The sequence below is a fragment of the Sus scrofa genome, chromosome 18, assembly GCF_000003025.6.
Source record: "Sus scrofa isolate TJ Tabasco breed Duroc chromosome 18, Sscrofa11.1, whole genome shotgun sequence".
NCBI classification, from domain to species: Eukaryota; Metazoa; Chordata; class Mammalia; order Artiodactyla; family Suidae; genus Sus; species Sus scrofa.
In genome coordinates, this window is record NC_010460.4 from 36,578,708 (window position 1) to 36,593,741 (window position 15,034).

The window sequence follows — 15,034 nt, forward strand, 5'->3', positions numbered from 1 at the left end:
ATAATTCATGGTACAGTTTTCCTCGCAAAAAGCATGCCAAAGAGCCAAAGCGGAGGTTAAAAAGAGGAAGAGAGAAGGAGAGGGAGAAAGAGAGAAGATTCAAATAAATGTTTAAAACAGGAAAAACAAGAAAGATAATCAGCCCCGAAGAAAAAGAGATGTTAACAATATTAAAATAATCCTATAATCCTTAAAGTTAATTGTGATAGGAAAACGGTACTTTTTTTTTTTTTTTTTTTGGCTTCATTTGTTCTGTTTAATAGGCCATAGATAATTCTCAGACCAAAACTCAAGGTATGGCTTTTTTCTTATTATCAAACAAAAATAAAAGACATAACTTCCAGGAAGCAATTAAGATACATAAATATAATAGAACAAACTCATTTTCTTCACAGATTTAAATTAAAGATGATTACTAACAAATATAGCTTCATGTAAAGTTTGCTTTTTCCCAAAGAGGCCAAAAGAGAAAAGAACCAATGGCAAGAATACTTGGTCTAGCAAGCAAATACACCAAAATCAAATCTTTAAGCTACCAAAACTTGTGATGAAAGGATGAAGGACAATGAGAAAGCAAGAAAAATTACCAAGTGGCAAACAAGGTCATTTCAGGGTTTTCAGGTTAGTCAAAAGTAACTTGTGATCTCTGATCAGTATAAGCAGCCCAAATGCTTATACACCCTCCATACATCCAGAATGGCTAAACTTTTAACAATAAAATGACAACAAAGAACATCATATTGTAAATACTATATTTCTCTCACTCACAAAATTGTATGAGATATTTACTAGTTTTAATATGTATCCATAGGATTAATACTCATATGGAGTATAACATGGAAAAGTGCAGAACTAAAGAAGTTAAGTCTATCTGAAAACAAAAGCACACATTTCTTAGGATTTAAAAATATTGCACATAATAAGGTTGCACAGAAATTACTGGCTGTTTTTATAAACAGAATGAGGTATTAGTCAATCTCTAAAGATGAGTGTAAGGAAGAGAAACCACACACACACACAAATACATAAATCCATATGAAGACCTAGAGCTCCAAAAACTAAGAAAGATGTGTCAAGTAGCTATGATTTCAACACTATAAAATCATTAGCCAGGGACCAAACACACAACAATCTCTTGGCAATTATTTCATAAGCTTTCAACTTTCTTTTAGCCTAAATGGCTATGAGCAATACAATCATTTCCTTTACCTCTAATTCTTCTGCACGCTTCTGTGGTAAATACTAAACCACATCTTTCTGAAGTTTTCAATGGAAATTAACAAAGATACTGCTATCCTTTGCTGAACAACTCAATTATACGGTTTCACATACATTTAGCAACCCAAGTCAGAGATGCTACAGAGCATGCAATTTTAAATTAGCAAAGGTTTCACTCCAAAACCACTCAAATTCACACAATTTAAATTTACAATAACTTTTCAAGTTTAACCTTTAAATATTTATCAGGCAAACTCACTCGTTTCTTGGTAATAAAACTGGCCATGTTAATAAGCCCAAGGGCAGGTAGAGAAAAAAGACCAGGCAGAATTATAATCTCTCTTTTTAAAGAAGTCTTCCTAATCAGGGAAAGTAATAATTAGCTATTTCTCTACTAATTGAATGATGCTGAATTTGTTAAAAACAATTTAAATATGTTTAATAGCTATATCAAGTTAAGTGAAATCATGCACTTGTCAAAACAGTTCACAGAAAATTCTTTTGAATCAAAGATATTGAAGAAGAGTCAACTAGTTGGGTTTAATGAGAACAGAAAAAGAATGAATTATTGTCCTGAACAGTCAGTGTATGTAGTAACCATATTTCCTCTTCGTTGAGTGACAGTCCTACAGTGCTTGCTAGATCCATGGAATCTATTTTCAGTCTGTACTGTGTGCCGACTGGTGGTGGTGTCAAAACCCGTAAAAGAAAACATTTTTTCCATATCTTCAAACATGTCATCGAACAACCCACCTCCAAAAGAAAACTCCTGGAAGTGGTGCCTTTGTCTACTGGAACCATCCTGGCGTGTCTGGAAGTGATTTTCAAAATGCTTCTTGGATCGAGTGTTTTGGTTTTGACCAAAAAACCCAAAGTCTTTAAATAAGTCATCAAAATTGAAGTTAAATGACTGCTCAAAAGGGCTTCCACTAGCTTTTTGTCCTTTACCATTAGTAAAAGCACTGTGTCCAAGCGTATCATACTCTTTTCGCCTATTAGCATCTGAGAGTGTTTCATATGCTGAAAGAAATAAAAATAGTTTAGTAACTGAAGTTAATCAATATTACATATATTCAAACCTCTTAAATTTATCTATTTTATGAAAGGAATTTCACATCAAAATTAAAACCAAACGCTACAAGCACATAAGAAAAAATAAAAGTCACAAAAGGCAGACTTTGCCTTGTTACTACTATCAGCAATTAGCACAATGCCTGCCTCTAGGAGACAGCCAATAAATATTTTTTAATAAATGCTATCACTACTACAAATAAATAGATGGGCAACAATTACAGAGTTATTCTCATATTATTTGTGTAAAACCAATACTTGTATTAAAATTTTTAATGAGCAAATTTTAAGAATTTAGATTTTTCACTTCCTTACTAGCTGAAGTAAATGTTTAACTCCAACTCCCTACTCAGTTACCAACAACCACCATTAATTACTGAATGCTCAGAAGATGCAATCTGTTTTAGAACGAGTCTTTTTTAGGGCTGCACACAGCATATGGAAATTCCCAGGCTGGGGGTCAAATTGCAGCTACAGCTGCCAGCCTACACCAAAGCCACAGCAATGCAAGATCCAAGCCACGTCTGTGATCTACACCACAGCTCACAGCAACGCTGGATCCTTAACCCACTGAGCAAGGCCAGGGATCGAACCAGCAACCTCATAGTTCCTAGTCGGATTAGTTTCTGCTGCACCAGGATGGGAACTCCCTAGAATGGGTCTCGAGTCAAAATTTGTTTCATACATTTCCTTTAAAGACAAAGGTGACTTTGTCTTTGAGATGTAGACCAAGCAAGGAAGAAAAATGAAAAACAAAAAAACCCCCAAGTCATTTTAGAGTCTATTTAATTTTTTACACTTAATAGTTTTATACTTAATCTCTGCACTTTGTAAAATCCTCTTGATGTGGAAACAATAAGTGATTTTATAAATAAAAGAATGAAGTAGTACAGTTTCAATTTTTTTAGATCTGAGTGCCAATAAAAATATATACTTCCACACATCCAGGATCACAGTGTCCATTCTAAGTAAACAGTCTTGAGAATTTCACTATATTTTAAGTGTAGATCCCACTCTTTTCTCCCAGCTCCACAAAACCTTCAAATACGTAAATACTTCTTAGCTATCATCCTCCTTTACTAGTTAATACACATGATACCCTGGAGATGGTCATTTACGTACCTTCTGCAATCTCTCTGAATTTTGCTTCAGCATCAGGGCTCTTATTTTTGTCAGGATGGTACTTCATGGCCAACTTGTGAAAGGCTTTTTTGATTTGGCGCTCTGATGCTGACTTTGGAACACCTAAGATATCATAGTAACTTTTTGAGGCCAAAATCAATTCAGTTATCATTAAAATGCAGATGGCAAAGATGAAAACTGACTGGGGAGTAGCCATTTCTAATATCCTAAAAAAGAAAAGAAAAAAAATTTTATCTTTTTAAACTATAAAAACAATTTATCATTAAGATTTTTTTCTAAAAGAAACCCAATGAACTTGTAGGATTCAAAGTATACTACTAAAGCATGAAAATGTTAAGCATATGTAGTATATATTGTACTTGTTTCTACGTTATTTCATTTACACAGGCTCTTCTACCATAGACTGTAATCTTCTTGAGGGCAAATGTGATTCAACCACACTGAGAAAAATCTTTTTTGGCTTTACCTTTCCACTAATACCGTAGCCATACACATAGTAGATACAAACATATTCAATAACTAATTTTTATTATCAGTTACTACCAAAGACTCATCATATGCAAGCTTTATCAAGAGTGGAAAATACAAACAATTTTTGAAAGGAGTGCGATTCATATTCTAAAAGAGTTTAAAGATAAAAAAGACTTCGCAGAAAAAAAGTATATTACCAAGGTAAATAGTCCAGTATGTCTAAATCAGAAGTAATCTTCCTTAAGAAACTTCAGTTTTCATTTCAGCAAGGTAAGCCAAGGATTGCATAGAGAATCTCAATATCACAATAATATTGACAATGCAATACAAGAGAATGTAATCTTTTTTTAATCTGTAAGATCCCAACCATTTTAACAAAAAAGCACGGATAACTAAGTTTTGTTAAAAACTCATAATTAATACAACTTAAGATTTCTGCAACGGCTGCCAGAAAAAAATGGACTTTCAGAGTCTGAACTTTCGATAAGATAAACGCTTATTTTCAAACTTTTCAGGAGTCATTAAAATATTTATCTAATTTTTTTAAAAAGTTTCAACCTAGAATTCAACTTAGAATTCTTCATAATAGAGATTTAATGACTCGGGATTCAAAAAGATGTGATCCTGGTTTTTGAACGCTGTACCACAGGAGTCCTTAACAACCTAGGATGACAAAACAAAGCTGATGAAAGACGCTCCGGTTTGTGGAAACTGCCTGCCTTCCTCTCCTGTGGCCGGTTTGGAGCCTAATTAGCAGACGGAATACTGCTTTTCAGAGTTACTCACAGTCACGAGTAGCAAGAATCACGTACGTACAAATTCCTGGTTTAAAGAACGCCAAACCAAGCGTGTACTTTGGCTGTTCCCTAGTCAAAGGGCGGGTCTAAAACTGACAGGGAAGCACCTTACTCTTAATAAACGTTATTCCAGTTTCAACTTGAATATCCGATACTCTCCCAGGAGACCGACTTTTGCGTTCTTCTGACCTCTCATTCCCAAGGACCTGGCGGACAGTAGCCTGGGACTCACTCCCCAGAGCCGGTGGCTGGTTGGCCTGGACCATCAGCCTGAAGCCAAAGCCGACCGATACTCGCCCCGTCCGTCCAGGCGCCAACAGTTGTTCGCCGCCCGGGGTCCGGCCGTGAGGGGTGCCCGACGCCAGCGGCACCACACTATGACAAAACACACTACCCCGTGCTTCGGTCATGTCCTTTCTCCTATTCTCTTCCTCAAGAACACTAGGCGGCCCGAAGCCCGAGCGGCGACCGTGACGGTCAACGAGGCCTAAACCTCCCTCCCCGAGACCCCGGCCTCGTCCCTCATTCGCACCCTCTGGCTGCCGCTGCTGCTCTTCCACAGAGCGTAGGCTCCGGCGACGCTGACCACAGACTTCACACAGCTGCCCGGCTGGGCCCCTCACCCCGGCCTCCGCCGCTCTGGGAGCAGGCCCGTGCCCAAGGCCGCCTGTACACCGGCCTCACACAGCTACAGCCGCGTCCCTTCTCCGCCCGCTCCCTACTGGCGGGAGGAGCGGCCGGCGCCTCCACCTCAGGAGAAGACCTACACGAAACGCTTCCCTATTGGTTCTGGCCCACCCACCTGACCCTGGAGCGCTACGCGCACGTGGAAAACTGTTGTTGCTGCTCAGCCCATGCGTCACTTCCGGCCCCAACCCCCGTAAGGGTAGGACTGAAGCCCGCAGAAGCGGAAGTAAGGAGAGGGTTGTAGCGTCTTTCCGCTCCGCCCAGCCTGGCGCAGGCGCAGTGGCTCGGGCAGCCGTATCCTGCGGCCCCGCCTCGGTGAGGAAGGCCCGCCTGCCCACACCTCAGGAGGCCCGGGTTTCTGTCGCGATGCCGCGTTATTGCGCAGCGATTTGCTGTAAGAATCGCCGGGGAAGAAACAATACAGACCGGAAGCTGAGTTTTTACCCGTGAGTTGATCTAACGCGGAAGCGTTATCTCGCCTTTGGGCCGCAGTTCTGGGGCGTTTGGGCTTGGCGTATCTCCTGTCAGCTCTACAAAGTCTTCCTCAGCTCTGTGAAGTCTGCCTCAGCTCTCCGGGGGTGGTCGGGCGGTGCGGGGGAGGAGGGCGCGAAGGCTCGCGTAAACTTTTCCTAGACGTGTTCTGACATTTCTGGATAGGACGCTGGGCGGGCGGCGAGGCGTTGGGGCTTGTTGCGGGTGTTAATAGGGCGCTTGAAGCAGTAAAGTTTGCGCGATGCTCTGTGGTTTTCAGAACGTTTCCCTAGCTCACCTGACCTCATTTCATTAAAGGCCCTTGACCACCAGGTGCATCCACCGTGCCAAGTGGGAAAGTGCCCTCAAAGTTATTTAACTTCCACCTGCAGTAAGTTAGGTCGCATTGATGTTACTTAATTCCATTTTCTCCTGAGGAAACTGAGGCCTTTCAGAAAGGTTGGATAACTGACCTTGAAAGTTTTGTGGCAGAGCCAGGTATATCCTAAGCCCCTGTTCTGGGCTCTAGATACTCATTCGTACAGGGAGCAGGACAAGTAAGGGCTGATAGGTTTCACCTGCTATCCCAGCGTAGAGCGTTCCTGTGAAACCTTTTCTAAGCAAGAAAGCAGTTGCGTTTTTCTCGTAAAAGTGAAAATCTTGTTCAGGCATTAGTACCTGTTAGGTCTTTCCTAAAAACTGAACTGGCAGAAAGCCAACTTTGGAAAAGTGGGTACCTGTATTCCAAATTCTAGAGCCATGAAATATTTTTGTGGAACCCCAGAAGTACTCATTTTTGTTTATTTATAAGAAGAGGCAGCAGTATGGTGTAATAAGTAAGAGTCCAGGCTCCAAAGCCAGACTTTGGTTCAAATCCCCTGGCTCCACTACTTTGTAGCTGAATGACCTGCAAATTATTTAACCTGTGCTACCCAAGACCTCCCATTTGTAAAGTGGAGACATTAATAGAACCTAATTCACACTTAGTGTGTAAAGAGGTAAAACAGCACTTAGAATATAATGTATGTGAAAATCAGCATCCTTAGAATATTTTATTTCCTTTATTTCTTGTACTTAATAATTTAGCTGTGACTTGGTTGTTTTTAACTGTCTGATTTTGCACTCGCTATTTTATCAAACTTATTTGACTTTAGAGCTGAAGCTCTCTGCTCATGATTCAGCTGCTTTCCATTATCTTAACTAAAAAAAAAAAACCTGATAACTCCAAATAATGCACACTATTTGGCTGTATTTCCAGGATTATATTTCTTGAAGCCCTTCCACAAATTGCAAAGATATTTTTTGGGGAGAAATATATGCTAGTATGTTAGTGGCTCTGGCTCTGAGAAGGTTTGTAGCAAAGGATCATGTTGAGCTTGATATAATCTCATATTTTTCAGGTTTATTTTGTCATAACGTCAAACTAAAAAGTCTTTAATCTTTGCGGACTGTGTAGTTACTTTTTTTTAAGGAGGGGAAAATAAAATGCCAGAGGAAGTCAATTATAAAAATTTTTCTTCTAAAAATGTGAATTTACTGAAAGTTGAATTTTCTAATGTGTTTTTAAAATTTCATGTGTAATCCATAAAATGAATTACTTTTATTCCCCTAATAGCACCAAACTTGAAGAATTGAATTTTCTCATACTAACACTATAACAAGTTGCAAAATAAATTTATACTAATTTGGGAATTCACTGAATGTATGTATACATATAGTGACCAGTTTGAGGAGAAGTTAATAAGACAGTGAGACAAAATTACTAGTCAAACAGACTGAACCAATGTAAAGATACTAAGTTGTTCCAGAAACATATTCTAGAAAATTTCTTAGAGATAGCTGTTGAGAAAACATTGCAATCCAATTACCAATAAAGACATTCACAAAGTGTGTTTTTTAAGTTGTTTGATAACTTGCATAATGCTACAATAGAAATAATATATAAACCACATCCTTTTACATGAAATTACATTAAAAACATTATAAAAGACATATTCTCATTTTAGATGTAACAGAAAAGGCATGAACTTATCTTTGGCTAGCAGAATTCAAGCCCTCTGAAAAGAAGATTCTTTTTGTCATTAAATGCTTTTTTTCATCATGCCATTATACTTATACCCTAGGTCATCACTAAAAGTTTTTCAGGGAGTTCCCTGTCGTGTGCAGTAGTTAATGAATCCGACTAGGAACCATGAGGTTGCTGGTTCGATCCCTGGTTTTGCTCAGTGGGTTAAGGATCCGGCATTGCCGTGAGCTGTGGTGTAGGCTGCAGGTGTGGCAGGGATCCTGAGTTGCTGTGGCTCTGGCTCAGGCTGGCAGCTACAGCTCTGATCCGATCGACCTCTAGCCTGGGAACCTCCAAATGCTGCAGGAGCGGCCCAAGAAATGGCAAAAAGCCAAAAAATTTTTTTTTCAGGAGTTCCTGTCATGGCTCGGTAGTTAATGAATCCGACTAGGAACCATGAGGTTGCTGGTTCGATCCCTGGCCTTGCTCAGTGGGTTAAGGATCCGGCATTGCCATGAGCTATGGTGTAGGTCACAGACGTGGCTCGGATTCAGACCCCAAATTGCTCTGGCTCTGGCATAAGCTGGCAGCTACAGGTCTGATTAGACCCCTAGCCTGGGAACCTCCACATGCTGCAGGTGTGGCCCTAGAAAAGACAAATAAATAAATAAATAAATGAGTAAACCTTAAAAAATTTTTTTTCTTTCAAACCGTGTATGAATATTGTATCTGTGTTAAGAACTTCGAAAGGCAGTTTATCTGCGTTTACCATGGAAGGATATCAGGTTTAAAAAGTATTTTCTATAAAGTAGCCAAACTTCCTCTAGCATGTTAAAAAGTTACCAATATTTATTTTAAAAAATCATGCTACTACAAAGCATAAAACGTTGAGATTGAGGGAATGTATAACAGCTGCTTTTTGTATAAGAACCTTATGTTTTACTATTTTTTAAAAAATAAGAAACTATGTAGTATGTGTCTTGGACTGTGTTCTTTTAAAAATCATCAGAGGAAGTATAGGCCACTGTTGTTTAATACAGAATAGGCCAAACATATTCAGACTGGTAGAAAAAAGTTTTCCGTGAAATTCCTCCATTGGTCCAGTTTTACCCATAAGACATGGTGCGCTATGTAGAGGCAACTCTAAAAATCCAGGTTAGTACAGAAACAAAACTTATAAAGAGCTGTCTTGCCATTCTCTATCTTTTCTGTTTGTTTCATATTGTAAAATATGAGTCTGTCCTTTTTAATATATTTAGGTCTTGCGTCAGTTTCTCTTTCAGAACTTGAATACTTAAATTTTAAGAGTTCCCAGTGCACTGGCTAGAGATGTTGAGAAATATTGGACTGAATTACAAATGGGTAGATTTGAGGCTGATTCTAGTAAAAAGAATGGCATATATGTAGTTTTACAAGATTTAGTATTCATTTTTATGTCAGATAAACCATTTGTTTGAGTTCACATCTCCTTACTTTAAAAATATTAATATAAATAAGAGCCTAGAGTTTAATATTTCCTAGAATTATAGATAAGAAACTGTTTGACTTTATTACTGTGGAATATATTTGAATAAGACTTTTTAGTTACAAAACTCTTTACCATTTCTAGGCAAACTACATGACCGAAAAAAAGAAACATAATCCATAGAAAATATATTAATTTTTATAAGATAGTTTATCCTCTTTAGTAACACATATATTTTGCTTGAAGGGACTCTTGAGTTATGTTTTACATGTCACTCCTCTCAGACAAATGTTTTGGCTACACATCTCATAGCTTAGTCCTCTTTGCTGCAGAAATGATATGGTAGTAATTTTGTCATGAAGATGCTTTTGTATGGTGGAGATGGTTGTCTTGCTTTTGTGGCACTTGACCTATAAGGTTACCTGTGTGTGCAGTCCTGGATTCTGGCAAGATTGTTAAAATATAGCAAAGTTTTCCTTTTTTTAATTTCAGGTTTCCTCTACATGACAAAGAAAGACTTGAAAAATGGTTAAAGAATATGAAACGAGATTCATGGGTTCCCAGTAAATACCAGTTCCTGTGTAGTGATCATTTTACTCCTGACTCTCTTGACATCAGATGGGGTATTCGCTATTTGAAACAAACTGCAATTCCAACAATATTTTCTTTGCCTGAAGACAATCAGGTATTGGAGGCAGGAAGTAGGGGAGAAGGGAATAGTGCTAAACATGGTAGCAGATTTCAGGGTGGCATATAATTAGGTAGAGGGCATGAAAGAGAAAAATAACTGCTGGGAAAACATACTTGAGAAAAAGGAAAACTGATGCTTTTACTGAAAGTATGATAAATTTTGAAAAATTTAAACTGTTCTGAGGCATAGCTTAGGAGCAGAAGATAACATGTAAATTATCAAGTTATTAATGTAAATTAATTATCTAAGTTTTTTTTACTGGTCTGGTGAATGATGTGAGCTTTTTCCATCATATAATGATTAAGCTTGATGTATGTATAATTTTTTAGGGCCGCACCCACGGCATATGGAGGTTCCCAGGCTAGGGGTCCAATTGGAGCTACAGCTGCTGGCCTATGCCACAGCCACAGCAATGCCTGATCCTTAACCAGATGAGTGAGACCAGGGATCAAAGCCGCAACCTCATGTTTCCTAGTTGGATTCGTTTCCGCTGCACCACGTTGGGAACTCCCATGCTTAATATTTTTTAAAAAATGCCTTCAAGTATATTTTGTGCTGTTATACTGCTAAAACATTTTTTTAACTGAATAAATTTGCCTGGCCAGTATACTGCTTGAAGTTGTAATGAAATAGTCAGCACTAACTAATAAGAGAATCAGTCTAGAAAGAACATCTTTTTTAGAATTTGAAAATATTATTTTATAGGAGAAAGACCCTTCCAAAAAAAAATCTCAGAAGAAAAAATCAGAAGATGAGAAAGAAGTATGCCTAAAATCGAAGTCAGAGGAATCATTTGCATCAAATGAGCCAAAGAAGAATACAGTTAACTCAAATGTCCTCCCTGAACATGCACAATTGCTTGATTTATCTGCCTTTGTAAAGCCACCAGATCTAAAAGCAGAAAGTGTACAGAATAATGTATTAACTCTTAATCTAGTTAAACAAGATACCAGAAAACTAGAATCTACCTTAGAAACACCAGTTAACCAAGACATAGGTACACATGAGTTTCACACATCTTTTGAGGATCTAAATTCCACAACTATCACTTTAACAACTTCAAATTCAGAAGGTATCACAAAATCTTTGGAAACCCAGGAAGTGCTTAAAATAACTACCAATCATCTTACTAACCCAAACTTTACAAATAATTCTTTGGAAATTAATCCAGCACAGGAAAACCCATTCTTTTTCAGCACAATTACTCAAACAGTTGAAGAATTAAATACAAATAAAGAATCTGTTATTGCTATTTTGATACCTGCAGAAAATTCCAAACCTACAGTTAACTCTTTTATGCCCACCCCCAAAGAAACCATGGAAATGGAAGAAGACATAGACATTGAAGATTCATATAAGGATGCAGACTATGAGACAGAAGTTTTACAAATTGAGCATTCTTACTGCAGACAAGATGTAAGTAAGGAACACCTTTGGCAGAAGGTCTCTAAACTTCATTCAAAGATAACTCACCTTGAGTTACAAGAACAACAAACTCTAGGAAGATTGAAGTCTTTGGAAGCTCTTATAAGGCAGCTAAAACAGGAAAACTGGCTATCTGAAGAAAATGTCAAGATTATAGGAAACCATTTCACAACAAATGAGTTACGATGATATAAGAGGTTTTAAAGTTGTGACTTTTATGTAAGCTTTTTGTTGGCCAGATCAGATTGTGTGTAAGTTTTTTCCTGTATAAATTTCTTTATTAATAAGCCAAGCAAGTGCTCTAATATTCTTGTAATGCTCCTTTGAGAAAAACTAGAGAGTTGTTGGATAGAAAAAGTTTCATGACTTGTTAATTGTCCAAATTTAAAATAAAAATACAGTGAATAAAGAATTTGAAAATATTATTTTACTTTATATTTTAAATGAGTGAACATAGATATGGTAAATAAGAGCCCAGAATAGAAGGCAGGCTTAGGAATCATTCATGGTTCTACCTGGTTTGTGATTTAGTCTCTAATCTGTAAAATGAAGGCACTTAACTAGATCTGTAACATAATGTTTCTTTATAGTTTCTTTCCTTTCTGCTAAGACACTTTTAATAGATTATTTATATATGATAATCTTATCCTTAAGACTGAATGCTGTCTAGAATCTGATATTATTAACTGTTGGATTCTTCTCAGTATTTATTAAATCAGTATTGCTTGGCCTTTGGGCTATAGTTTTTTGCATTATAAAGGAAAATACTCCTTTTATAATTACATTCCAATTGAACTAAAATGAGGAATCAACCATTAGGGCAGTCCTTAGGAGAGGTACTTTAAACTGGAAAGAATATGAACCTTATGGCTGACCATCATAATACATAGCCATTTAAGCTTCTCAACAGCCTGTATTTAAGATATATTTATAAACCAAAAGTTTCAATTAGGTTAAATTTTAAAGTATGTAATATTTTAGAAATTGAGTTTGTATCTGTTTAATATATTTAATTTTTTTAAATGTGTACTTGTGTCATTTTAAAATTCCAGAATGATAAATAGTTTACTATGCCTTCCCACTTATATGTAATTATATTAAAAGTAAGAAATTAGAGATTTGTGATGACCTTAGGAGACACGTGGGAAAGAGAAATAATGGTGGTAGAAATAAAAAGAAATGTAAAAGCCGAGAGGTCATCATAACAACACAAATGTGAAAAATACATGATCCCATAAAATTGGCAGTTAATATAATATGTTACTCTTTATGATGTTGAGCAAATTCATGTCAGATTCTTGGTTTTCTCATCCATTATATAAAAAAATACTCTTACCTATCTTGAAGGATGGTTTTTGTGAATTCTGTGACGTAATAAATGTGGTTTTGGTGCTGGAAAATAGGAGGTGCTCAATAAATACTAGTTGACTGCACAGCAGATAGTATACTGATTGTTTTGTAAATTGATGGTGATTATTTGGGACCATAATTAAGTTAGGTTTTTAATGCTAATAAAATTAATTGGTATTATATGAATATTATCAGCTAGCAATAAATTGATTAGAGGTATCCTTATTGGATGTGATGGGGGAAAAAAAACCTTAAAACTTGCATAAATTATATGCATATAATTGGTAAAATTGATGTGATGTTTTTAAGTTGCACTTTGCTAATATTTAAAATACTGTAAAAACTTGTCATTATAAAATATGTTGTACATTGTAGTTATTTTGTATGTAAAGTTATGGTTTACTCAGGAATAATTTAAACTGGTTGTACTTCTTTAAACTACTAAATTATAAGTAAATACTTTCTTGAATTTTCTATATTCTATTTAGAATGTTCCCTGTCTGACTTAATTGCTAAATTTTACTTGGAATTTCTGGCCAACTTTCTTCTTACTTGGATTGTTATAGGAGCCTCAATTTAATAGTACCTATATTTCAATCTCCTGCTTCCATATCTTCCTGGACTCTGTTGTCATCTTTTTACCTAAATTATAGATCTGGCTATATCACCTGCCTACCATTTAACTCTCCTAGCTCAGAAGTCTGTAATTACTCTTTAATACCTAATAAATAAAGTAAAAATTGTTACCATCATATACATAATCCTCTGTGATTCTCTTCATCCTGTATTAAAACCACACTGGACTTCTTAGCATTTCTTAAACAAAGACAGGTACCTGTCTTTTTGTCTACTTATTTTATTTTCTAAATTTAACCATTCTGTCAAAATATTTTTTTTAATTTTTTTGTCTTTTTTTGTCTTCTTAGGGCCACACCTGCGGCATATGGAGGTTCCCAGGCTAGGGGTCTAATCGGAGCTGTAGCCACCAGTCTCCACCACAGCCACAGCAATGTGGAATCTGAGCTGCGTCTGTGACCTACACCACAGCTCACAGCAACGCTGGATCCTTAACGCACTGAACGAGGCCAGGGATCAAACCCGAAACCTCATGGTTCCTAGTCAGATTTGTTTCTGCTGCACCACGACGGGAACTCCAAAATATTTTGACTTTGTTGGAATGTCATCCCTTTTTTTCAAAATTTTTTGTTCTGACAGGGTTTGTTTTATAACGCCGTAACAGCATTTATACTTTTTTTTATCATGATGTTACCTATGGCTTTCTCTTTGAGTAGACTGTATGCTTTTTGAAAGCAGAATTTTTTTCTCTTTTTGTTTCTTTCACAATGTAGTATTCATTCAATAAGTGTTTGGTTGAATATTTTGAATTTGCCTACTTAGAATTTCTTTGTTTTTTCACTAAAAATCAGAACCCTTTTAACAAATATGTCCTTGTAACCTTGAGAATGATTAGGGAAGGATATAGACCTTCATATAATCTTTCAAACTTTACATGTTTCCAATGGACAGTACAATTTACCAGCTATCTGGTAAACCACCTATTAATGGATTCTTACTGTAGAAGGCTGTCCCCACCACAGACTACCTCCTACTTTTGATCCTAGCTAATTAAAAAAAAAGATCTAAGTCAAAAAAAGCTGTATATTTCCATGCCTTCATGTCGGGGAGATAAGTAAATCAAATTTAGAAAGATTTCATCAATACACGTAATATGTGGAATTGATTTAAACATCAAAGAGAAGTTCCTGTTGTGGTGCAACGGAAATGAACCCCACAAGTATCCGTGAGGATGTGGGTTGGATCCTTGGCCTCACTCAGTGGGTCAGGGATCTGCTGTGGTGTAGACTGGCAGCTGTAGCTCTGATTCATCCCCTAGCCTGGGAACTTCCACGTGCCACAGGTTCAGCCCTAAAAAAAAGTATAATAATAATGAATAAACATCAAATGACCTTTTCTGCATATTTTTGATCTTGGGAAAAAAATCAGCCATGTTTTAAGAGTTGGAGTATTGATAAGCAGATTAGTTTTTTTATTTCCAGCTAAATTGAGCAGTTCTGCCAACTAATTGGGTGTTCAAGTACTTTTTTTTAGATTATGCTATTTTGGGTTTTTGTGGAAAGTGGGTGGGTTAAAACGCTCATTCACAGTTGTCAGAGGAAAAAAAGCTATAGAGAAGGTTGGGGGGAGATGGGCCAGATGTATTTGTATAAGAAGTAAGTTCC

At 36.9% G+C, this 15,034-nt stretch overlaps 2 protein-coding genes across 3 annotated transcripts; one reads left to right on the plus strand and one right to left on the minus strand.

Annotated features, from left to right (window-relative positions):
* On the minus strand, window positions 221–5,504 carry DNAJB9 (DnaJ heat shock protein family (Hsp40) member B9). Of its 2 annotated transcripts, none has more exons than XM_003134777.4 (3): window positions 5,233–5,504; window positions 3,412–3,638; window positions 221–2,238 (listed from the first exon to the last, which is right to left on the minus strand). In XM_003134777.4, the coding sequence occupies exons 2-3, from the start codon at window positions 3,626–3,628 to the stop codon at window positions 1,784–1,786; spliced, it is 672 nt and encodes a 223-aa protein (XP_003134825.1). In that variant the 5' UTR covers window positions 3,629–3,638; window positions 5,233–5,504; the 3' UTR covers window positions 221–1,783. The 2 variants fall into 2 exon arrangements, with proteins under 2 accessions (XP_003134825.1, XP_005673302.1); XM_005673245.3 differs by lacking the exon at window positions 5,233–5,504 and adding an exon at window positions 4,813–5,039.
* Window positions 5,652–13,548, plus strand: THAP5 (THAP domain containing 5). The gene is made up of 3 exons (XM_003134778.4): window positions 5,652–5,833; window positions 9,821–10,013; window positions 10,725–13,548. Exons 1-3 carry the CDS (start codon window positions 5,754–5,756, stop codon window positions 11,631–11,633), a joined length of 1,182 nt encoding a protein of 393 aa, XP_003134826.2. The 5' UTR covers window positions 5,652–5,753; the 3' UTR covers window positions 11,634–13,548.

Bases quoted from the DNA above. Each gene is read 5' to 3' on its own strand.
- DNAJB9 (XM_003134777.4), bottom strand. From the start codon at position 3,628: ATGGCTACTCCCCAGTCAGTTTTCATCTTTGCCATCTGCATTTTAATG. The intron at 2,239-3,411 runs GTACGTAAATGA...TATTTCTTTCAG, and splicing joins ATTCAGAGAGATTGCAGAAG to CATATGAAACACTCTCAGAT.
- THAP5 (XM_003134778.4), top strand. From the start codon at position 5,754: ATGCCGCGTTATTGCGCAGCGATTTGCTGTAAGAATCGCCGGGGAAGA. The intron at 5,834-9,820 runs GTGAGTTGATCT...TTTTAATTTCAG, and splicing joins CGGAAGCTGAGTTTTTACCC to GTTTCCTCTACATGACAAAG. The intron at 10,014-10,724 runs GTATTGGAGGCA...ATTATTTTATAG, and splicing joins CTTTGCCTGAAGACAATCAG to GAGAAAGACCCTTCCAAAAA.